Source organism: Staurois parvus, unplaced genomic scaffold (genome assembly GCF_062004578.1).
Source record: "Staurois parvus isolate SC_StPar_1 unplaced genomic scaffold, SC_StPar_1.0 ptg000786l, whole genome shotgun sequence".
Lineage (NCBI taxonomy): Eukaryota > Metazoa > Chordata > Amphibia > Anura > Ranidae > Staurois > Staurois parvus.
The window spans coordinates 702,403-727,365 of record NW_028318582.1 but is presented as its reverse complement, the minus strand read 5'-3'; the positions used below and the strand labels follow the sequence as shown (position 1 = coordinate 727,365).

The following is a 24,963-nucleotide window of genomic DNA, read 5'->3' as shown; positions in this document are numbered from 1 at the left end:
CAGTTAGGTCCATATATATTTGGACACCGGCACAATTTTAGATTTTTTCAGGTATTTACCAAAACGTATTCAAGCTTTAGTTATGTAATGGATATGGGCTGAAAGTGCGCACTCTCAGGTTTCATTTGAGGGTATGTACATCCAAATTAGAGGAAGGATTTAAGAATTACAGATCTTAAAGAGTAGCCACCCCCCCCTTTTTCAAGGGACCAAAAGTAATTGGACAGTTGAATCAAAAGCTGTTTCATGGCCAGGTGTGGGCTACTCCATTATTTCTTCGTCAATTAAGCAGGTAAAAGGTCTGGGGTTGATTCTAAGTGTGGTATTTGCATTTGGAAACTTTTGCAGTGAACCTACATCATCTGTTCAAAGGAGCTGTCCATGCAAGTGAAACAGGCCATTGTAAGGCTTTAAAAACAAACTAAATCCATCAGAAAAATAGCAGTCACATTAGAAGTGGCCAAATCAACAGTTTGGTACATTCTGAGGAAAGAAGAACACACTGGTGAGCGCAGCAAAAGGCATGGACGTCCACAGAAGAGAACCGTAGTGGATGATCGCAGAATCCTCTCTATGGTAAAGAAAAACCCATTCACAACATACAGACAAGTGAAGGACACTCTCCAGGAGGTGGGCATATCATTGTCAAAGTCTACAATCAAGAGAAGACTTCACAAAGAGCAAATACAAAGGGTTCACCACAAGGTGCAAACCATTCATATGCCTGAAGAATAGATTAGAAAAACATCTTAAAAATCCAGACCAGTTCTGGAAAAGCATTCTTTGGACGGATAAAACTAAGATAATTTTGTACCAGAATGACCGGAAGAAAACAGTGTGGAGAAGGCTTGGAACAGCTCATGATCCAAAGCACAACGTCATCTGTAAACATGGTGGAGGCAGTGTGATGGCATGGGCATGGCTTCCAGTGGCACTGGGTCATTGGTGTTTATTGATGATGTGACAGAAGACAGAAGCAGCCGGATGAATCCTGCAGTGTTTACAGATATACTCTCAGCCCAGATTCAGCAAATGCAGCAAAGTGGATTGGACGGCGCTTTACAGTACAGATGGACAATGATCCAAAACACACTGCAAAAGCAACCCAGGAGCTTTTGAAGGAAAAGAAATGGAATATTCTGCAAAGGCCGAGTCAATCAGCTGATCTCAACCCAATTGAGCATGAATTTCACTTGCTGAAGGTAAACTAAAAGCAGAAAGACCCACAAAGAAAGAACTGAAGACAGCTGCAGTTAGAGCCTGGCAAAGAATCAGAAAGGCGGAAACCCAGTCTTTGGTCGTGTCCATGGGTTCCAGACTTCAGGCAATGCATCAGAAAGGAGGAAACCCAGTCTTTGGCCGTGTCCATGGGTTCCAGACTTCAGGCAAAGAATCAGAAAGGAGGAAACCCAGTCTTTGGTCATGTCCATGGGTTCCAGACTTCAGGCAATGCATCAGAAAGGAGGAAACCCAGTCTTTGGCCATGTCCATGGGTTCCAGACTTCAGGCAGTCATTGCCAGTAAAGATTTCTCAACAAAATATTACAAATGAACATTTTATTTTTGATTATATTTATTTGTCCAATTACTTTTGGTCTCTTGAAGAAGGGGGGATGGCTACTCTTAAGAGCTGTAATTCCTAAACCCTTCCTCCAATTTGGATGTACAAAAAATAAAAACCAGAGGTAACCAAATACCACCGAAAGAAAGCTATATTTGTGCTAAAAAAAGACATAAATTTCATTTGGGTGCAGCATGCATGACTGCGCAATTGTCAATGGAGTTAACGCAGCGCCGTATCGCAAAAAAATGGCTTGGTCAGGAAGGGGGTAAATCTTCTGGAGGGCAAGGGGTTAAATTACACACAGGTGGACTGTATTTACTAATTGGGTGACTTCTGAAGGCAATTGGTTCCACTAGATTTTAGTTAGGCCCCTTATAGTTATATGTAGGCGAGTGATAGAAATAAATCAGTGAAAAGCTGCAAGCACAAAAGGCAAAAGTAACAACACCTGTAAAATATATGGTATGAAAGTGCAGCGCTTATACTGTATATTAAGTGACGTCAAGTGAACCAATTACGTGCATCATACAAAGTGAAATGCATACAGTGAAAATGCAAAAAAGACCATCAAATATAAATGGATAATGGTGTCCGTGGGACTACAAGGCACAGCAACCTCAGTGAAAAGCAAACTGTGATTCTGTTCCAGTGAAGAGATCCACCACCTCTGTTAGATGTACATTCACCAGAAAGATACTGGTAAATAGCATATACAGTTGCAAGAAAAAGTATGTGAACCCCTTGGGATTACGTGGAGTTTTGCATGAATTGGGTATAAAATGTGCTCTGAACGTCATCTAAGTCACAAGAATAGAAGAACACAGTCTGCTGAACATAATACTACACAAACATTAGATGTTGCCATGGTTTAATTGCACATAACATGTAAACATTCACAGTGCAGGGAGGAAAAAGTATATGAACCTTTGGACTTAATAACTGGTTGACCCTCCTCTGGCAGCAATAACCTCAACCAAACGTTTCCTGTAGTTGCAGATCAGACCTGCACAACGATCTGGAGTCATTTTGGACCACTCCTCTTCACAAAACTGTTTCAGTGTAGCAATATTCTTGGGATGTCTGGTGTGAATCGCTCTCTTAAGGTCATGCCACAGCATTTCAATCAGGTTGAGGTCAGGACTCTGACTGGGCCACTCCAGATGGCGTATTCTGTGCTGTTGCAGCCATTGTTTTGTTGAATTACTTGTATGCTTTGGGTCATTGTCACCCATCCTCTGCGGAGCTTCAGTTGGCGGACAGATGGTCATATGTTTTCCTGCAAAATGTCTTGATAAACTCTGGAATTCATTTTCCCATCAATGACAACAATCCGTCCAGGACCAGAGGCAGCAAAGCAGCCCCAAACCATGATGCTCCCTCCGCCATGTTTTACAGTGGGGATGAGGTTTTGATGTTGGTGTGCTGGGCCTTTTTTTCTCCACACATAGTGTTGTGTGTTCTTCCCAAACAACTCAATCTTGGTTTCATCTGTCCACAGTATATTTTGCCAGTAGTGCTGTGGAACATCCAAGTGCTCTTTTGCAAACTTCAAACGTGCTGCAATATTCTTTTTGGACAGCAATGGCTTCCTCCGTGGTGTCCTCCCATGTACTCCATTCTTGTTTAATGTTTTCCTTATTGTAGATGTGTCAACAAAAATGTTAGCATGTGCCAGAGATTTCTGTAGGTCTTTAGCTGACGCTCTGGGATTCTTCTTTACCTCATGCAGCATTCTGCGCTGTGCTCTTGCAGTCATTTTTACACGACGACCACGCCTAGGGAGAGTAGCAACAGTGCTAAACTTTCTCCATTTGTAGACAGTCTGTATTACCATGGACACATGAACATCAAGGCTTTTGGAGATACTTTTGTAACCCTTTCCAGCTTCATGCAAGCCAACAATTCTTGATCGTAGGTCTTCTGAGAGCTCTTTTCTGCGAGGCATGGTTCACATCAGACAGTGCTTCTTGAAACCAGTAAACACAAAACAGGTGTGTGTTTTTTAAGGGCAGAACAGCTGTCAGCAACACATCCAATATCATCACACTGATTGGAGTCAAGGTTGGCTCACTCCTGGCTCCAATTAGCTCTGGGAAAAGTCATTAAGCTAGGGCCTCACATACTTTTTCCTCCCTGCACAGTGAATGTTTACATGTTATGTTCAATTAAACCATGGCAACATCTAATGTTTGTGTAGTATTATGTTCAGCAGACTGTGTTCTTCTATTGTTGTGACTTAGATGACGTTCAGAGCACATTTTATGCCCAATGCATGCAAAACTCCACGTAATCCCAAGGGGTTCACATACTTTTTCTTGCAACTGTATATAGATCACATCAAGGAGCCAAAAGATATACACCGGACTGCTCCGCCACAGATAAAATGAAGGTGGATGTCTTCCTAGAGAAAATAGCTCACCACAGGAGCCCACAAATGGTGCATAGTGCAGTATTTTATTGAAATAAGAGTAAAAACAATCCATGTGGAACAAGTGTAAAACACATGTAAAAACACAGTACCAAAATGGCCGCCACTCCAAGTTTCGGCCGCGACGGCGTGACGTCAGCAAGTGTGGTTCCTCCCGACGCGTTTCGTTCCCATGCACACATTCAGGGGTACGCCCACAGTAGAATATCTGTTGAATATACACTGAGCTGCACATGCGTGCTTAGTGTCCATTCCAGCAAAGTGCCTGTGTGCCAGGATGATTGCACTCCTGCGTGGGAATGACATCACGCAGGCCAATCAGGACCAAAGATCAAAGACCAGCACCTGGAAGAAGCTCAGGAGAAGATCCCGGCATGAGCAAAGAACCTCGCGGACTTCGGACCATTGAAGCAGAGGTAAGAATTGCGGACTTTAATTCCAACCATGAAGGGATTAGTGGTTGGTTCTGGGTAACAGCACTTTATACATAAGGGCTCATGTACACTGCAGCTGATAAACGCACGTTCAGGATCTGTTCAGTGTTTTTTCCAGCACTCACTCTAATGCAGGGGCGGACTGACCATTTGGAAACTCAGGCACTGCCCGAGGGCCCGGTGTCAGTAGGGGGCCCCATGAGATGCCCCTGGTACCATTTTCATAGGCTTTTTTGAGTTTGGGCAAGGACACAGGGGCCCCATGATCCCCTATTGCCCGAGGGCCCCATGAGTTGTCAGTCCGCCCCTGCTCTAATGTTTTTCTATGTGTCCATGTACACATCTTTATTTACAGTCATTTTCAAGCAGTTGAGTTTACAGTCGGTTTTTTTGAATGCAGAAAACTTCCTCAGGTGGTGCACCGAACAGTGAAAAGCAGAGGATGCTCACAGTGTCGCTTTTTGACACCAATAGGTGCATTGCATGGACTTTGTGTTGATAGGACGTTTATGATCACGATTGTTAATCACTATTACCCTAGGTTCACATCTGTGCGGGTGGTGCCGCTGCGGATCCGCACGAAAAGAGAAATGTGGACCCACGGGCGGGTACCATTAGTTCTAATGGCACGCCGCCCGCACTGGAAAACGCAACCGTACTGAGAACCGAGGTTCTCGTGCGGGCTGCGTTTTCCAAAGTGCAGGGACTTCTTTCTCTGCGTGGCACGGGAGTCCATTCAAATGAATGGGCTCTCGTGCCCCTGCAAAACGCGGCCCGCACGGCCGCATATATGTGAACTGGGGGTAAGTAGTGGTACAAGTCTTGTTCAGGAATGGGGTGAACTTAGGGAGTTGCACTGCACTTTCTTATGAGGAATACCTTGTAGACACAGTAAAGTCATCACTGGGTCTCTGTGCTCCTCTAAGCCAGGGGTCTCCAAACTACGGCCCTCCAGGTGTTGAGGAACTGCGAGTCCCATGAGGCCCTGCAAGACTCTGACAGCCGCAGGCAAGACTCCCAGAGACAGAGACATGATGGGACTTGTAGTACTTCAACATCTGGAGGGCCATAGTTTGGAGACGCCTGCTGCTCTAAGCAATGCAGGCAGATTATGCCTTGCGGGAGGGGCAGGAAATGTGCTGCACATACTTTTCTGAAATTTCAAAAGAACCCTGCATCAGAACTCCTCTCAAGAGCCCTCGGTCCCGATATAAACAGTGGGTTGGCTCTTGGGAGGAGTTATGCAGATGTCAAAATGCCTTGATGAGTGGGTGTCAATCTGCAATGGGCATTTTTTGACAGGCTGCATTTCCATCACATTACCGTAGGTAACACCCACATGTAATGCTGAGCCTCCTCGTTCAAAAAAACTGAAATCCAATGAATGAAAGGTTGAAACAAAGCTAAATGACGCTGGACGTCCTTCAGCCAGGAAATGAGGTGGAGCTCTATCTGATTTGCTGCAGCTTCTAATGCACATTGTGAGAAGCTTACAGTGTGCAGTGATATCAGAGGAAGCCATTATAGTCCAGGGGAGGAGCTGGTACAACTGTGCAAGACTGGAGGGGAGGAGCCGGCACACCTGCGCAAGACTGGAGGGGAGGAGCCGGCACACCTGCGCAAGACTGGAGGGGAGGAGCCGGCACACCTGCGCAAGACTGGAGGGGAGGAGCCGGCACACCTGCTCAAGACTGGAGGGGAGGAGCCGGCACACCTGCGCAAGACTGGAGGGGAGGAGCCGGTACACCTGCGCAAGACTGGAGGGGAGGAGCCGGTACACCTGCGCAAGACTGAAGGAAATGCTGGAGTAGAGCTGTGGTCTGGAGCAGCCTTTCTCTGCCAGGGTGCCTTTAGGTTTCATCAGGGGTGCCTTGGCAAAATGTCTAAAAATTCCCCAAAATTGGTATATAATCCAGCGGGTGGAACAATTCTGCCTTTTAGTTACACAAAGCCACAGGTTTTCATTGTGCACCATTACGACCTTCTAGACGCCAGCATCCTGACAACCAATGACATCATCAGTTGATGAGGAGGATGTCAGCTGCCTGCACAGCAGCCTAGTTTGACCCTCCCCAGTCCCTCTCCATCAGTGCTGGGGTCACATTAGCTCAGTGATGGAGAAAAACTGATGGAGAAGAGAAACATAGGAATACTAGTCAGTAACAGTGTGAAAAAGTGTATTTGCTTTGGAAGAATAAATCCCCTCTAATGTTGAGTGTCCTACATGTGTGGATGTTGCTGCATTATATAAAACTATTAGAATAGTTTTTCACATTTTAGAATGGGGTGCCTCGGGACTGTCCATAATTTTAAAGGGTGCCTCGGGACTGTCCAATATTTTAAAGGGTGCCTTGGGACTGTCTATAATTTTAAAGGGTGCCTCGGGACTGTCTATAATTTTAAAGGGTGCCTTGGGACTGTCCAATATTTTAAAGGATGCCTTGGGACTGTCCAATATTTTAAAGGGTGCCTCGGGACTGTCCAATATTTTAAAGGGTGCCTCGGGACTGTCCAATATTTTAAAGGGTGCCTTGGGACTGTTCAATATTTTAAAGGGTGCCTCGGGACTGTCTATAATTTTAAAGGGTGCCTCGGGACTGTCTATAATTTTAAAGGGTGTCTCGGGACTGTCTATTATTTTAAAGGGTGCCTTGGGACTGTTCATAATTTTAGACAGTCCCAAGGCACCCTTTAAAATAATAGACAGTCCCAAGGCACCCTTTAAAATAATAGACAGTCCCAAGGCACCCTTTAAAATAATAGACAGTCCCAAGGCACCCTTTAAAATAATAGACAGTCCCGAGACACCCTTTAAAATTATAGACAGTCCCGAGGCACCCTTTAAAATATTGGACAGTCTCAAGGTACCCTTTAAAATTATGGACAGTCCTGAGGTACCCTTTAAAATTATGGCCAGTCTTGAGGCACCCTTTATATTGATGGACAGTCCTCAGGCACCCTTTAAAATTATGGACAGTCTTGAGGCACCTTTTAAAATTATGAAGGGTGCCTTGGGACTGTCCATAATTTTAAAGGGTGCCTCGACTGAAAAAAGGTTGAGAAACCCTGCTCTGGAGTTACCTCCACCTTGGACCTGGAGTTACCTTGTTACCTGGAGTTACCTGGAGTTTAAATGAACAGAGCTGATTGTATTCCCTGTCATCTGTGTGTGGCTGACCATCCCCCATTGACAGATCCTGCTGTGCCCGTTGCCCGCGTTGATTAAACTTGTCGTATTTTCCGCATGTTTCACTGTGACGCGGCCATTTGCTACTTGTAAATCTTTATTGGTCTCTCCGGGATCCCGTGGAACACACACTATCATTTTTGTTTTTTTTCAGTCTGTTTGTTTTGTAAGCCCGAGCGTGTCAGGATCGCAGTTTGTGGCGTATTACGATGTTATGTTTGGTAATGCCCGAGCTCCCTGGTGCTCTGATGTTCAATAGACTTGTGTTTTCTCCTCAGTGTGCTCAAGGACTTGTTCATCTGGAGATTGGAAGGCTGAGAGTCGGCTCTTGGCCGTCATCCAGGAAATCTTACCCGAGCAGTCAGGTACGTGTGTTCTGCTTATGACTAATATAGAAAGAGGTTTTATTTACAACTCCCGCTGTGCTGCACGTTCTGAAGCCGTTCCTCTGCCGAGCACATCTTGTAGTACCAGGAATCACACGTTGTGATACTAGAAATCTGTGGGGTGTAGACCAGGCTGCCTCCACTTATGGTAATGGGTCCAGAAGCATCAGGCAAGTAATAGGCATGCTATAGTGGCCTCTCAAGCAGTATTATCGCATGAAATAATGTATTTCGAGAGGCCACTTTCACAGTATTAGAGCTCATTCATGTGTGCTCTAGTTTCTGAAGAGTGATCCGCATTTAAATAACTCTTCAGAGAGCATTTGACAGGTGGTGAGAAGGTGTTCACCTCCACACCGCCTGCTTTTAACCCTTTGGACCCCACAGTAGCACTCTGCAACTGCATACATTGCATGCGATTGTTGTGTGCATGAAAGGAGGCCCTATTCATTCAAATGGGTCACGATCGGCGGGCAGTAGCACCCGCTGAAAGCAGAAGGGTGTATAATTTCTGTGGTGGCCGCAAAGTACTACAGGATGTGTACACCATGCATCTAAAGGGGGAGCAGTTGGGACAGTAAAACCACGGCTCAACTGCTGGGGTTTCCCCCCTCCCGTACCTTTCTGAAATATTTATTAAAGTATGTATCCAGCCAAATTAGTTTTTCGTGTGGGTAGAGTGGGGAGGCATTTGAACCCCTGCCATGTTTTTACTACTAAAATAACAAAAAACATCAAAACAGAGCAAATAAATAAATACAAAAAAAAATATACAAAACTTATAATATATATAGTATTAATTGGATAGTCCCACTCCAAAAAAATATTTTGGAAATGAATATGGTGAGTAGAGTGAAATGGAAAGTCCTCATTCCAAGACCCTTGACCAGTGTTCACACCCGTTTGTGCTAGGATGACATACCGCACTCACCAGATGATGGCAAAAAAACCACCTTAATTCTGGGTTCTGGAATTCTAGATCCATTCATCCGCCTCCAATCACCAGGTTTAGGTGGAAATCCCCCAATACAGGTATAGATATATGCCTCAGAACTCCAAACCGCAGTACAAATCAGCCTCCGACCTCCAGGACCACCAGAGATCACTTGTCATAGACAGATGATTCATGCAGAGAAAAAATGTATATAGTGTGATACTGCAAGACTCAAATCGGATGATTGCAAATACCAAACCACTCACATCTCACGGCCGTTTTTCGTGGACATTGGTGTCAGCATCGGCAACAGCAACGACCGATTTTTCATTTATCGGCCGACAATTTGGCCCGATAAGCGGCCCTTCTATGGCCTGTATTAGGGAAACTACAAATCCCCCCCCCCCCCCCCCCAAAACGAAGAGAGAAAATTGTGTATGTAATCCTGTCCTATGGTGACAGCCATGGCATGTGGGAGGAAAGGCACACATGCTTACACTGTACAGATAACATCTTGACAAGGATTTGAACTTGGGACCCCAGTGCTACAAGGCAGAGCTGCTAACCACTAAGCCGTTTTGATGTCACTGTATTCTGTGTCAAATCTAATCTAAGGCCGGCCATACATAGGTCGAAATTCAACCGATTTTTCATCCAAAAATCGGACCTAAGAATAATCAGCCGATTTTTCGCTCTGTTAGTGGGTTGATTTTCGTGGCTCCTCCCCTTTTCGGTGATCGGGCATGTTGGAAAATTTGTTTAAAAAATGATTTTTCGACTCGATGGTCAAATCATACGATCGTTTTTCTGAAAAGAATATGTGCGCATGAGCCGTGACCTGGAAGGAACAGAAGTTTTGCCTGTTATATGGGGTGAACTTTATGACTCGGTCGGCCGAGGGAACGACGTTTCCGATTTTCCGACAAAAAATTGTTCGTAATTCGAACCATGTATGGCCTGCATAAGTCTAATTAGAATTCCATTCTAATGTGGCCCCTGACATCACCAAAGGGGCCACACATAATGTTTAATATATTTAGTGCTTAAGAGGATTGTCAGAGACTGCAGACCCAGGGGCGGACTGACCATTCGGAAACTCGGGCACTGCCCGAGGGCCCAGGGTCAGTAGGGGGCCCCATGAGATGCCCCTGGTATCTTTCATAGGTTTATTTGGGTGTGGCTTGAGTGTGGGTGAGGACACAGGGGCCCCACGATTCCCTATTGCCCAGGGGCCCCACGAGTTGTCTGTCCGCCCCTGTGCAGACCTAATAGAGGAAATGAGGGTCAGAGAGTGAAGATAGGATACATTGTTGGCTGAGGACATTCTGCAGTAGATAATATGAAACTGGGAACATGTTACCTGAGGCTAGTAAAGATCAGTGCTGTAACCCAAAGCAATGTTCCCACTGCAGACTGCTGAGGTCCGAGGGCCACACATCTTATACCAAAGGGCCGCAGGTTGGGCACCAGGGAGTCTTCGCTCTGTTACTTTCTGGTCTCTGTCCTGGTGAACTTTGGGACAAACTACCTTTTTTTTTTTTTTTTTTTTTTTGCCTCTTTATTCTAACACTTTGTTATGAAAGCCCTTGTTCATCATCTTCCCATTGTCTGCATTTTATTGATCACCAATTATACGAGTTGGAGGCTCTGCATCTGACTGATATTGATCTGCCGCAGGAGCAACACAATACGCTATTATCCCCAGGAAGATCTATCGAAAGGGCTGTGATAATAAAATTCGTCAGGGGAGCTCTCAATAACTGCTGTCCTTATGAAGTGCTAATTGCAATCAATTACATAAATTCTTTCTTCACATAGAAATCGGATCAATACAGCCACCTACGTCTACATTTCTGCTGTGTGCCTATGTACCTGACAGATGATTATCTTGTCTGTATTGTTAGGTGCCAGTGCTGACTATTGACAGATGTTTTCATAGAAATGAAGATCTGAAATATTGAAAGAAAAAATGAGCTTTTATATTCCTCAAAGTCAAAACTTTTTGAAAGGGTCAGGCTGCATCTAGAACCCCAATTCCAGAAAAGTTGGGATGCTGTGTAAACGCTACATAGAAACAAAATGCAATGATTTGCAACTTTCATAAACCCATATTTTATTCGCAATAGAAAACGCATACAATTTTTAACCTGCGGCAAATCGGCTTGTACAGGTATCATAACGTACTAGCTTTCTTCCGGGTCTGCGTGCGCAAAGCAGGGAGTAAAAACCGGCACATTGCTTAGTAAAATTAGCACACAATACTCATAGTAAGCATTGTTAGGCCCCATGTACACGGGACACTTCTAAAGGATGGAAACGGACTGCTGGAAAACATAGGTTAAAAAAATGGCTGTTTAGCCGCGTTTGCGTTTAAAAGTGTTTTTTTCAAGATCAGCACAGGAAAACCTCCCAAATGCTAGGAAATGCTCTGAAAAGTGGTAAATTATTAACTATTTCAGACTGTTTCAGAGAAATACAGGGAGTAGATGCAGAGACAGCAGTATGTGCTGAGCTTAGCTTAGGTGTGAGTTGCTCATTAACATTTCTTTTGTTTCCAAGGGTGGAAAAGGTGTCTGATGGAGGGAGTCATTAAGGTCACCTGGCAGGGGGTCTTCCTGAGGAATTTGAGGTGTGAATGGTCATTAACATATCTTTTGTTTCCAAGGGTGGGAGAGCTCTGAGGTGTGAATTGGTTTTACAATGTGTGACAAGCTTGGTAGGAACATCCTGTGTTCAGTGTTTTGTCCATCTGAGTATCTTGAAAACGCTCTGCATGCATTTTTCATAATGAAAAAAAGGCTCTGGACAGCATCGGAAACTGGAAGAGTTAAAAAAAAATTTTCAAATGCTTATAAACACAATTTGCTGTGTTTCCAAGCGTTTTGTGTTTGAAACGCTGATAAAATCGACTGCTGAACGCAAGTTTGGTGCGTTAAAAAAAAATGACTAAACTCAAATGTCTGTGAACGACTGTAAACGAAGATGTGTACATGGACACATAGGAAAACATTAGGGAGAGTTCAGGGGCTGTTGAAAAAAACGCTGTACGGCTCCTAAACGTGAGTTTATCAGCTGCAGTGTACATGAGCCCTTAGGCACACAGTTAACTCCTTGATTGCCCCGAAATGTTAACCCCTTCTCAACCACTGTTAATAGTACAGTGACAGTGTATATTATTAGCTCTGATCGCTGTATTAGTGTCATTGGTGATGTCAGTGGCAGTTAGTGTCAGATTGCCCACCGCACTCAGTTACAGTCCCACTATAAGTCGCTGATCATCGCCATTACAAGTATAAAAAAATAATGGAAAATTCCAGTATCTATACCATAGTTTGTAAGCGCTATAACTTTCACACAAACAAATCAATATACACTTATTGGGATTTATTTTTTACCAAAGACATGTAGCAGAATACATTTTGGCCTAAATTTATGAAGAAATTAGATTTACCGTATTTTTCGGACTATAAGGCGCACATAAAATATCTATATTTGTACAAAAATCGGCAATGCGCCTTATATTCCGATGCGCCTTATGTATGAACAGTGTATGTTCACGCTGTGCTGAAGAATCTGTCAAAATGTTTTATTATGACTTTGGTAAGCGACGAAGCCACTCCCCTTGCTTATTCGAAAACTACATTTCCTGATATGTACTGTGCTTCCAAATCCGGTAATTAAGGACCCCAAAATGGCACCTGTTAAGAGACATGCTTACGACGCGGATTTCAAACTCAAGGCCATCAGCCAAGCAGTACAACATGGGAATAGAGCAGCAGCGAAAAAATTCAACATTAATGAATCAATGGTACGGAAGTGGAGGAAACAAGAAGATGACCTGCGTCAAGTAAAGAAGACGAAGAAGAGTTTCCGAGGGAACAAGGCAAGATGGCCACAATTAGAGGACAAAATTGAGCAGTGAATTATTGAACATAGAACAGCAGGTAGAAGCGTCTCTACAGTCTCCATTCGACTTAAGGCAACAGCGATGGCACGAGATATGAAGATCAACGAATTTCAAGGAGGTCCTTCTTGGTGCTTCCGTTTTATGAAAAGGCGTCATCTCTCCATCCGCACAAGAACTACCACTTCGCAGCAACTGCCAAAGGATTATGAAGAAAGGATGGCCATCTTCCGCACTTACTGCAAGGACAAGATCATCGAAAAGAAGATCCAGTCAGACCACATCACAAACATGGACGAGATCCCTCTCACCTTTGACATCCCCGCGAACCGTACTGTAGAAAAAACAGGGACGTCTACTGTATCTATACGCACCACAGGGAATGAGAAATCATCCTTCACTGTAGTTCTCGGTTGCCAGACTAATGGCCAGAAACTACCACCCATGGTCATTTTTAAGAGGAAGACTTTGCCAAAGGAAACGTTTCCTCTTGGGATCATCGTCCAGGTCAATCCAAAAGGCTGGATGGACGAGGAGAAAATGAGTGAGTGGCTGAGAGAAGTTTACGTCAGGAGACCAGATGGCTTCTTCCACAAGTCTCCGGCCTTATTGATCTACGACTCTATGTGCGCTCATCTCACTGACACTGTCAAAAGCCAAGTGAAGAAAACCAATTCGGAGCTTGCCATCATTCCTGGAGGATTGACCAAAGAACTCCAACCACTAGATATTGGTGTCAACAGGGCATTCAAGGCTAAATTGCGAGCCGCATGGGAGCAATGGATGACAGAAGGTGAGCACACATTTACCAACACAGGCAGGCAACGCCGGGCTAGTTATGCCACTATCTGCCAATGGATCGTCGATGCCTGGGCTAAGGTATCGGTTTCAACTGTCGTCCGAGCTTTCACGAAGGCCGGAATCATCAATGAACAGCCAAGCAACAGCAATGAGACTGAATCGGATGATGACGAGAGGGATCCGGGCTTGCTTGATGCAGCTATCGCCCAACTGTTAAATTCCGACACCGAAGACGAGGAATTTGATGGATTCGTAGAATAGGAATGATTGAAAAAGTGAGCATACTCTTTTGTGTAATATCTGACCTATCCGGCTATTTTGTTTCGCTTTAATATTGTGTAATATTGTGGTCTGACTGGATCTATTGTGTAATATTGACAGGTATTGTTAATGATTTGAATAAAGTCTGACTTATCCGACTATTTTGTTTCGCTTTATGCGCCTTATAATCCGGTGCGTCTTATATATGAAAATAGATCCGTTCACTAATACTGCGTCTTATAATCCGGTGCGCCTTATAGTCCGAAAAATACGGTATTTATTTTTTAAGTTTATTGGATATGTTTTGTAACAGAATAAAATATTGGGGGTTTATTTCAACATTTTGGGTATTTTTTTTGTCTATATCACAAAATCTAAAATAACCCAGTGGTGATCAAATACCACCCAATAAAAAAAAAAATATATATATATATATATATATATATATATATATATATGGCCTGGTCATGAAGGCGGTAAAACCTTCTGGAGCTCAAGTGGTAGTAAAGTCCCTATGGACACATTTATATTAAAGCTTACCTGTAAGTACAAGGAACGTCTATTAAACGTGCACCGTTTAGGAGATATTCAGTCTGCAGCCAGTAACATCACCAGCACATGTGTTCTGATGGTACGGCATACGACGTCATATCACGGCTCGGCCATTCAAGCGGCCAGAGCCCACGAACCCAGAAAGAAGACCAGGTGAAGATGGAAGCCCTGTCAGTGGTGAATACTAGCACATGACATTTTCTTACAGGAAATTTTTTTTTTTTTTTTCTGCATGTTTTCTACCACTTGAAAAACTATTTTGAAATTGATGGCAGCAACACATTTCTAAAAAAAAGTTGGGACAAGCCAACAAAAAGCTGTCAAAATGGTACTCCAAGGAGGAGCTGGATGAACATTTTGCAACTAGTTACGTTAACTGGCAACAGGTCAGTAACATGATCGGGTATAAAAAGAACATCTTAGAGAGTCAGTTTTTCAGAAGTAAAGATGGGCAGAGGTTCACTAATCTGTAAAAATTGTTTACCAATGTGAAATTGCAAAGACTTTAACCACTTTGCGTCCGGCCCATGTATATAAACGGCCGGACAGGAGCAGTGCAGGGGCTGGTTGCCATTCATAAATGGCGCCCTCCATTTTAGCCTGTGCACGCTCCCTGGAAGCGCGCGGCACCGCAATTCGGTATGCTGTGTCCGGAGGACACAGTGGAACATCGATCGCTGCGCGGGACCTCTGTGTGAGTTCCTGATCATGTGATCAGTGATTGGCCAATTAGTGATCACATGAATAGTAGTAAGCAAGATGTCACTTCTGACATCATTGCTTACTACGTGTGAAATCTGTGAATGATCACCGAGGTCACATGGTACAGAGCTATTCACAACAGCATGTACCATGTGACAAGCTGTGACCAATCATGGCTCACAGTATTTCTCAATGGCAGCAAGAATGCAGCCAGAGAGAAAGAGAAGTGATTGCTTTTACAGCCGTTATGAGTGTAAAAGCAATCCGTGTAAAAAGAAAAAAAAAATCTTCATCACCCCCCACAAGTAGTACAGTGTCACCATGGTGACAATGTACTGCTAGTGTGACAAAATGTTAAAAAAAAAAAATAATAATAATCTAAAAAAATAAAATTAAAAAATGTAAAAAAAAAGTTGAAAAATTATAATTTTTGGTTATAAACTAATTAGTTTTTTGTTTTTTTACTAAAAGGATAATTGAATACATTTTGGCCAAGATTTATGAAGAAAGATTTATTTGCAAAAATTTATAAGAAAAACACTTTTTTTCAAAATGTTTGGACTTTTTCATTTCTATAGCAAAAAGAAAATAAAAATCCCAGTGGTGAATAAATACCACCAAGATAAAGTTTTAGCTGTCTCAAAAAAGCTAAAAAAATCCATATGGGTACAGTGTTGCATGACCGCGCAATTGTCATTCAAAGTGTGATAGCGCTGAAAGATGAAAATTGGTCTTGACTGGAAGGGGGTGAAAGTGTCCGGACTTGAAGTGGTTAAAGGAGAATTACAGCCAAAACTCGTGGATCACAGGAGTATATTTCATTCTGCAGTCCTGTGACCCATTTTCAGCTGACAGTGGGATGACCTCACTCAGCCGGTTCAGGTTGGGGAAAGATCCCAAATTTAAAGTCAGGATCCACTCCAAAGTCTGGAGCGGCACCTGGCTCAGCCTCTCAGCGATCTACTGAGAGCCTGAACCAGTCGCTCCCTTCCACTCCACAGGCCAGAACTCCAGTGAGCATGGGGAGGACAGAGAAGACGGCGGTGACTGACAGTCAACGCTCTCTGCTCACAGCGGCGGAGAGAACTGAGCGATCAGTGGTCATGTGATTGCTGAGTTGTCACCCGTAGAGCTGGCGGGGGACAGATGCAGCATCAGAGCGCTTCTGTATCCACCTAGGTAACTATGATTTGAGAAGTAAAAACAAAGCCATACTTCTCTTTTAAATATATCATCATCTATAGTATATATGATCATCAAAAGATGCAGCAAATCTGGAGACATTTTTGTGCAAAGGAACAAAGGCCAAAACACAAAAAAAAAGCCCTTGATCTTTGGGTCCTCAGATGGCACTGCTTTAGCCTCCCTAGCTGTCTGATTATGTCCATATTTCTGTGCTCAAAGGGGTACATTTTTTTGCATGGAAATATGTAGTTTTTTATTGTAGGCTGTAATTTTTAGGAATAACTCACTGAAATCTGTCCGAACAAGAGTCTAGTAAACATCCCGGGTATGATAAAACTTGAAACACGAAATCATAAATTATAATTTTAATAAATAATCATAAAAAATAATACATTTAATTCAATAATATAATCAAACCAAAAACACTGAAATTTGAAATATATCGCCAAGTTTGCACATCACTGAGTGTCACTCAGTGTCTGATGAGGAATTTCCCCCACGAATCATCACTCAATTCTGCAAGTGGTTCTGATTTACTATCGCTGTTCTCTAGCCGGTCTAAAACCGCTTTTGACCTAAAGGGACGCTTTTTGGACGCCATGTACGTTTCTCAGTTTCCAGGCAGAAAGAACAGTAAGAATGCAGGCAGGGCGCCGGACAAAGCACTCGGGACAAAATGTATGTGAAATGGTTTGATACAGGAATGTTATACTCTGTGGTTTTAGTGAATGTCACTTTTTGACATTTTGAAATTTCCTACTGTTCCGTCCCCCGTACGTCCCGACGTCGCAGGGAATGGATCCCGGAAGACAGATGCCGGCATTGGCCGGAGGAGATGGCCGGGGACACTGCAGGGGGGACATCGCGGGAGCGCAGGACAAGGTAAGTGCAGAAGGGATCCCGGAGAAACGCTGCAGGGTACTCCTGAGTGTAGCTCGGGGTTACCGCTTGTGGTGCTGAAACTTTACCCCGAGCGACACTCGGGAATACCTCCAGGGAGGGTAAAAACGGGCATAATTCTGTGATGGACATAGGCTCAGGAATACTTCCAAAAACCACTGTGAATAGAATTGAGCCATCCAAAAATGCAAGGTAAAGCTCTATCGTAAGCCATATTTGAACATGATTCAGAAGTGTTCCCTTCTTCTCTGGGCCAAAGCTCATTTAAAATGGTCTGTTGCAAAGTGGAAAACTATTCTGCGGTCAGATGAATCAAAATCTGACATTCTTTTTGGCAACCATGGGAACCGCATCCTCCAGACTATAGAGGAAAGGAACCTTCCGGCTTGTTATCCGCGCTCAGTTCAAAAGCCTGATGGTATGGGGGCGCATTAGTTTGTATGGAATAGCCAGCTTGCACATCTGGAATGGCACCGTCAATGCTGAAAGATACATCCAGGTTTTAGAGCAGCATATGCTCAGACAAGAATGGGACAACATTCCTCTCCCAAAACTCCAGCAACTGATCTCCTCTGTTCCCAGACGTTTACAGAGTGTTGGTGAAAGACGAGGTGATGTTACACTGTGCTGAGCACTTTTTTTCGGAATGGGGGTTGTATCATGAGCATTAAAACGCCTTCACCTGCAAACACTTTGAAAATGGGCTTTGCTTTTACATGCAGTTTTAAAACATTATTGCTCATCTTTATGCTCAACGAAATGTTATTGTTGACTTCCCCTACAGGCATTCTGGGTAATAACCCAGGAAACAAATCATGAAAGCTAAAAACACAACCACCAGAAGAAAACACCATTTTATTTTTTTTTTGCAGTAAAGCGGTTTGGAAGCATTTAATTCTATGGAAGTGCTGTTAAAATAGAAGTATGACCAAAGCTGTTTTGGTTCTACTTCTCTTGTGGGTCACAGGCAGGAGCGGACTGACCATTTGGAAACTTGGGCACTGCCCATGGTCAATAGGGGGCCCCATGAGATGCCCCTGGTACCTTTTTTCATAGGCTTTTTTGAGTTTGGGCAAGGACACAGGGGCCCCATGATCCCCTATTGCCCGGCGGCCCTATGAGTTGTCTGTCCACCCCTGGTCACAGGAGTACATTTACTTGTGCTCTCTTGTGACCCAGAATCAGCCTAAAGCTTGCGGTCTGTTGACGTTTTACAGAGCTGCTCCAAAGCTGTGGAAGGATCCTGACAATAGTGTCAGAATTCACCCAGATGCATGATCAGCAGCTGACTTGGCCATTCAGCGTGCCACTGAGAGCCTAGACAGTTGCCACTTCTGTAGATCCTATTAGATAATGTGACAACATTGTGGTCATGTGAAGTAGTTGGGCAGTTCAAGGGGAAAAATGCATGAAATCTATTCTATTTGCCCCCCATGGAGACAAGGCCTTAGAACATCTAGTGTGTTTTTATTGCTCATTGGGGAAATTTCCTCTAACTCCCTGTACTAGTCACAGGATGTTCTAACAAAAGGAAGTAATGACAAATCTTATGCAAAATACTAGGCTTCCTGGTGCCACAGCCATTCTATATAGAAAAAAATGCCGGGCAAAGATTGTACAACCAAAATGGTGGATTTTTGAGGCACAGTGAAAGACCAAACTATCATGTAAAAAATTTCAATTTTATTTATATAAAGATCATAACAGACCAGATAAAACCTAAAATCCAGGACACCCTGTTAAAGAGGGGAATCATTCCTGGCATTACTCTTTATATCTTATGTAGTACATATAAACATGTGGAATAGTTCTTCCTTTAAAAAAGTAGAACTACACAGTAAGGAACGGTCAACGTGTTTCGCCTGTGTATGGCTTCTTCAGGACTGTGATTTCTTTGTAAAGGGAAGCAGTACTTCTATATATAAAATACATGAAAACGTGTACAATCAATTACATATTACAAAATGATATAACATGTACATATAATTTAAAAAAAATTATTTTTGGGCTTACATTGGGAAGTGGCAGCCAATGATAACCAGTCTAGAGGCACATACATTTCGTGATTTTGTATTCGTTCTGCTGGAACACATCTTGACCAGGAATGTTTTCACGTTAGACGACTCCCACTACCTCCAGGTACAGGGAGTGGCGATGGGGACTTCTTGTGCCCTATCATTTGCGAACCTGTACCTGGGGGGATGCTTTTTTCGGACGAGAGATTCTGCAAATTTTGGTGGAGCATCTTATTGTGGCTTCGCTACATAGATGATGATTTTCTTTTGTGGACAGGATCTATTCAGGAATTTTCTGAGTTTATAAAAACATTAGGTGAAAAGGGTTTTAACTTAAAATTTTACCTTTTCAAATGAATGAAAAATCCATTTCATTTCTGGACATCCAAATAATGAGACTGCGGACACAGTACAGGAGACGACCAGAGACTGCGGACACAGTACAGGAGACGACCAGAGACTGCGGACACAGTACAGGAGACGACCAGAGACTGCGGACACAGTACAGGAGACGACCAGAGACTGCGGACACAGTACAGGAGACGACCAGAGACTGCGGACACAGTACAGGAGACGACCAGAGACTGCGGACACAGTACAGGAGACGACCAGAGACTGCGGACACAGTACAGGAGACGACCAGAGACTGCGGACACAGTACAGGAGACGACCAGAGACTGCGGACACAGTACAGGGGATGAACAAGAGACTGCAGACAGTACAGGAGATGACCAGAGACTGCAGACAGTACAGGGGATGACCAGAGACTGCAGACAGTACAGGGGATGACCAGAGACTGCGGACATAGTACAGGGGATGACCGGAGACTGCGGACAGTACAGGAGATGGCCGGAGACTGAGGACATAGTACAGGAGATGGCCGGAGACTGCGGACATAGTACAGGAGACGACCAGAGACTGCGGACACAGTACAGGAGATGAGCAGAGACTGCGGACACAGTACAGGAGACGACCGGAGACTGCAGACACAGTACAGGAGACGACCGGAGACTGCGGACACAGTACAGGAGACGACCGGAGACTGCGGACACAGTACAGGAGACGACCGGAGACTGCGGACACAGTACAGGAGACGACCGGAGACTGCGGACACAGTACAGGAGACGACCGGAGACTGCGGACACAGTACAGGAGATGACCAAGAGACTGCGGACACAGTACAGGAGATGACCAGAGACTGCAGACAGTACAGGGGATGACCAAGAGACTGCAGACAGTACAGGGGATGACCAGAGACTGCAGACAGTACAGGGGATGACCAGAGACTGCAGACAGTACAGGGGATGACCAAGAGACTGTGGACCTTTGGGGAGGGAGGGGTAGCAGGTACCTGAATTTGACAGGTGCCCACTCTCACTTCCGCGGAGTTGTCCTCCCTTTAGTGTGGACACCCGGCTGTGACAGCCAGGTGCCAACTGCGCATGCACGAGAAGCGCTGCACTTTGTGAATGGCCCGGTGTCTTCTGGGACCTGTCCCAGAAGATGCCGGACCATTCACAAAGCCCAGCGCTTCTCGCGCATGCGCAGTGGGCACCTGGCTGTAACAGATGCCGGCGCGGGAAGACTGCACAGCGCTGGACCGAGGAACAGGTAAGGTCCTGCTGCAGAGAACAGCTGAGCGGCCGGCCCGGTATTCTGACACGGTGGCGGCGGCAGAAATACCAGACCGGCCGCTCCATAAGACGCCCTGACGTTTTCCTCCCTTTTTGGGGGGGGGGGGGGGGGGGGAGTGCAAATACGGCAAATAAAATTGTGATTTTTTTTTTTTTCTTCTTCACATTTATATGTGGGCAAATATACAAACTAAGGATTTGTTTAGTAGAGTTTGGAGTGCCAAGAACATCTATGTCTTTTATTTCTCTCTGTCTTCCTGTTTTGGTGACACCTCCACCCTCTCCTTTCTTGTCCTGGTGTAACTGGACACAGGTGGCAATGAAAGTTCTACAATAATTCTGTTTACATACTTGAAAATTAAAAAGAAAAAACTTTTTGGCTGGAATAGGGCTTCAATTATTTCAGTTGGATCAGCAGTTTCTTTGTAGCAACATTTTAAAGCCTAATTGATGTTTTTTTTTCCTTACTGCTTTAAAGGGTTCACAAACTTTGTTCTTCTTGCAACTGCCTGCCACCTGCTGATCCGAGTGCAGTGGCATCAATCAGATCCTTTACCAATGCAGCATATCAGAGCATCACTTGCAGCAATCGGATGAGAAAAAAAAGATTGCTCATTTAATGACAGATTATAAATCTTTTCCGAAGCAAAGACTGGGCAGGAATCCAAAACCGTCTCTGCTTTTAACTTAAAAAAAATATTTGTCCTTTTAACCTCAAGTGAAGTTTTTTTTTTTTTTTGTTTTTTTTTTAATTAAAGTAGCTAGATACACAGCATGGGAACAAAAAGCTGAAATATAAATGTTTTATTGTAATTAGATAAATTGTTCCCAAGTGTCAAACTCGCCCAAACACTCTTCTACTGTTGAATTCGGCTTCAGAGAGGACTGAGTGCACTCAGTGGGGATCTTGATACAGCATTGCAGAGGGACTTTTCACGAAGGGACCGCTAGAGCTCTAGATCAGCAATGCTCACATTTTCCCGCTGAATGGAGGGCTTTAGTGCTGTCAGTGGGGGGTGTTTGTTGCAGAGAGGCCACTTCTACCACAGAGAGCACACCGGTCCTCTCTGCAGCTGACTGCTGGGGAAAGTTTGGACTTGTTCTGGGGAGAATTTTAAAGTGATACTACACCCATTTTTTTTTTCAATAAAGCGGAACTACACTGTATCTGAGCACCACAAACTAAAAACGCGATTTCATTCATTTCTAATATTCAAAGCAAACTCGCCCACCCATCCATGTCTCCATGCTTTATTTTGCTGCGAAATCACTTCTGCAAAACACATCCTAGCACAGCAATGGGCAAACTACGGCCCGGTGGACCTTTTAATCCGGCCCGCGGAGCGTGATACATTGGCTGTGAGGATGTGTGTAGGCGGGGCAGCGTGACGAACGTGAGGGGAGCTAGGCTCCTCTCACAGTCCGCCCTGAAGACCGGAACGGCGCGGGAACACGGCGAGAGGAACGCGCGGAGCAAAGGTAAGTGAATTGACACAGGGGGGACTTGGCTTACTACTTGGGGGGGAATAGTACTGTGGGGGATGAAATACTATATGAGGGATGAATTAATATGGGGGATGAATTACTATAGGGGGGATGAATTACTATAGGGGGGATGAATTACTATAGGGGGGATGAATTACTATATGGGGGATGAATTACTATATGGGGGATGAATTACTATATGGGGGATGAATTAATATGGGGGATGAATTACTATAGGGGGGATGAATTAATATGGGGGATGAATTACTATAGGGGGGATGAATTACTATGGGGGATGAATTACTATATGGGGTATGAATTACTATGGGGGATGAATTACTATATGGGGGATGAATTACTATATGGGGGATGAATTACTATATGGGGGATGAATTACTATATGGGGGATGAATTACTATGGGCGATGAATTACTATATGGGGGATGAATTACTATATGGGGGATGAATTACTATGGGGGATGAATTACTATATGGGGGATGAATTACTATAGGGGATGAATTACTATATGGGGGATTAATTACTATGCTTACTATGGGGGAATATTACTATACTTACTATGGATGACACATACACATCATTCATCTACTCTTGGTCCGGCCCCCGGGTCCAATATATGAACCCATTGCGGCCCTCAAGTCAAAAAGTTTGCCCACCCCTGTCCTAGCATTTCTGGCTGAGGCCATCTTGAGTAAGGGCACATTATTCATGTAGCATTTACTTCGTGAAATCCATCTGCCCTTAAAAATCGGTCGTACAATAGGCCGACGTTACCACCAACGGTATATGCAGGCACGAGGGTGTGCTTAGCTGAGAAAACTCATCGTCCCCGCTGTCAGAATATAGTAGCACCTTCGGGAAGATCTCTGCAACCATTTATTACCCATATAGCTAAATTGAAGACGCCGAACGGTTTTCCAATTTTAATTCTTTGATTTTATAACATGATTTTATTATGTTCACTGTGTCTTTGTCTACCTTTTCTATGATCTATGAGATCAAATAAATACAATATTGCATTCACCTATGTAGTGACAAATTACTCCGATTGTGATTTATTACAATCTTTAGACAGGTTTTGCACTAGTCTACTGCCATTTTGTTTTTTGAAGTATTGCTGGGTTTATAATCCACACTTAATTAGAAGTGAGACGGAGATATTATAAGGATATAACTATATTCGATCAGGATGGCAATTTTTCTATTTTATATAATGCAGGCCATAGATGGGTCGAAAACCGGCCGTTTTTTTAACAGAAAATGAAAAATCGGTCGTTCAATAGGCAGACGTTACCACCAACGGTAAAAAAAATCGGCCAATTTTCATCCCTCCTGCAGCCGGCATTTAATTACTTCTGTCCCTGCAGAAAGCTCCGCTATTATATTTGACATTAAAAAGTATTGTGGTTGCAACATTGTATCTATTTGTATCCATTTTGGATACAGATGTTTTTATTCGGATACAAATAGGTACAATGTTGAAACCGCAAGACTTTTCATATAAAATATAATAGTGGACTGGAATAATTCTTCTTCCTCCTCCTTTTCCTCTTCCTCTTCATCCTCCTTTTCCTCTTCATCCTCCTTTTCCTCTTCATCCTCCTTTTCCTCTTTCTCCTCCTTTTCCTCTTTCTCCTCCTTTTCCGCTTTCTCCTCCTTTTCCGCTTTCTCCTCCTTTTCCGCTTTCTCCTCCTTTTCCGCTTTCTCCTCCTTTTCCGCTTTCTCCTCCTTTTCCGCTTTCTCCTCCTTTTCCTTTTCCTCTTCCTCCTCCTTTTCCTCTTCCTCCTCTCTTCCTCCGCTTTCTCTTCTTCCTCCTCTCTTCCTCCTCTCTTCCTCCTTTCTTCCTCCTTTCTTCCTCCTCTCTTCCTCCTTTCTTCCTCCTCTCTTCCTCCTCCTCTTCTTCCTCCTCCTCTTCCTCTTCTTCCTCTTCTTCCTCTTCCTCTTCTTCCTCTTCTTCCTCTTCCTCCTCTTTCCTCCTTTTTTCTATTTCTTTTTCTTCTTCTTTTTCTTCTTCCAGGTTACAGCTCATGCGCAGATTTTTTTATCGGTAAAAAGAGCGGCCGATTTGCCCATCATTGCCGCGAAAATTGGCCGATCGGCAAAATCGGCCCTTTTTTTTTTTTTTTCCAACTTTACTGACTAAAAAAAATGTGCCAAAATCCAGAAAAATGGCCGACCAATTAACCCATTAACGGTGCAAATATCAGGCAATTTTTTTTTTTCGCTTGAAAAATCTGCCGATTTTCGACCCATCTATGGCGTGCATTAGTCACATACCTTACCTACTTCCTTCTCCCCTCCCCCTCCTCCTTTTTTCTCCCTCCCGTTTCTTCTCCCCCCCCCCCCTCTTTATACTGGTTATTTTACGAAGTTTGCAATAATCATACTGTTGCTGTAAGGCCCCCGGGGCCTCAGGCTTTCATCTGATACATATATTGTAGACCATTGTTGCTTCCTGCTGTATGTCTTACACCCTTATAACCTAATAAAACGTTTGAACAAGGTGTCTTCGTTCTCTTGCAAATCGGACTCTGCGCCAACAAATCAGTGATCAGGTATCCAAGTCAAATGA

General features: G+C 43.9%; 1 protein-coding gene across 2 annotated transcripts in view; it reads left to right on the top strand.

Moving 5' to 3' along the window:
• Positions 1-24,963, top strand: part of LOC149444332 (inaD-like protein) — a 99,773-nt gene that overhangs the window by 37,497 nt on the left and 37,313 nt on the right. For both annotated transcript variants that reach the window (XM_089654669.1, XM_089654668.1), the window contains exon 9: positions 7,892-7,978. In XM_089654669.1, coding sequence (XP_089510795.1) covers positions 7,892-7,978 — 87 coding nt within the window. The remainder of the gene's footprint in view (positions 1-7,891; positions 7,979-24,963) is intronic.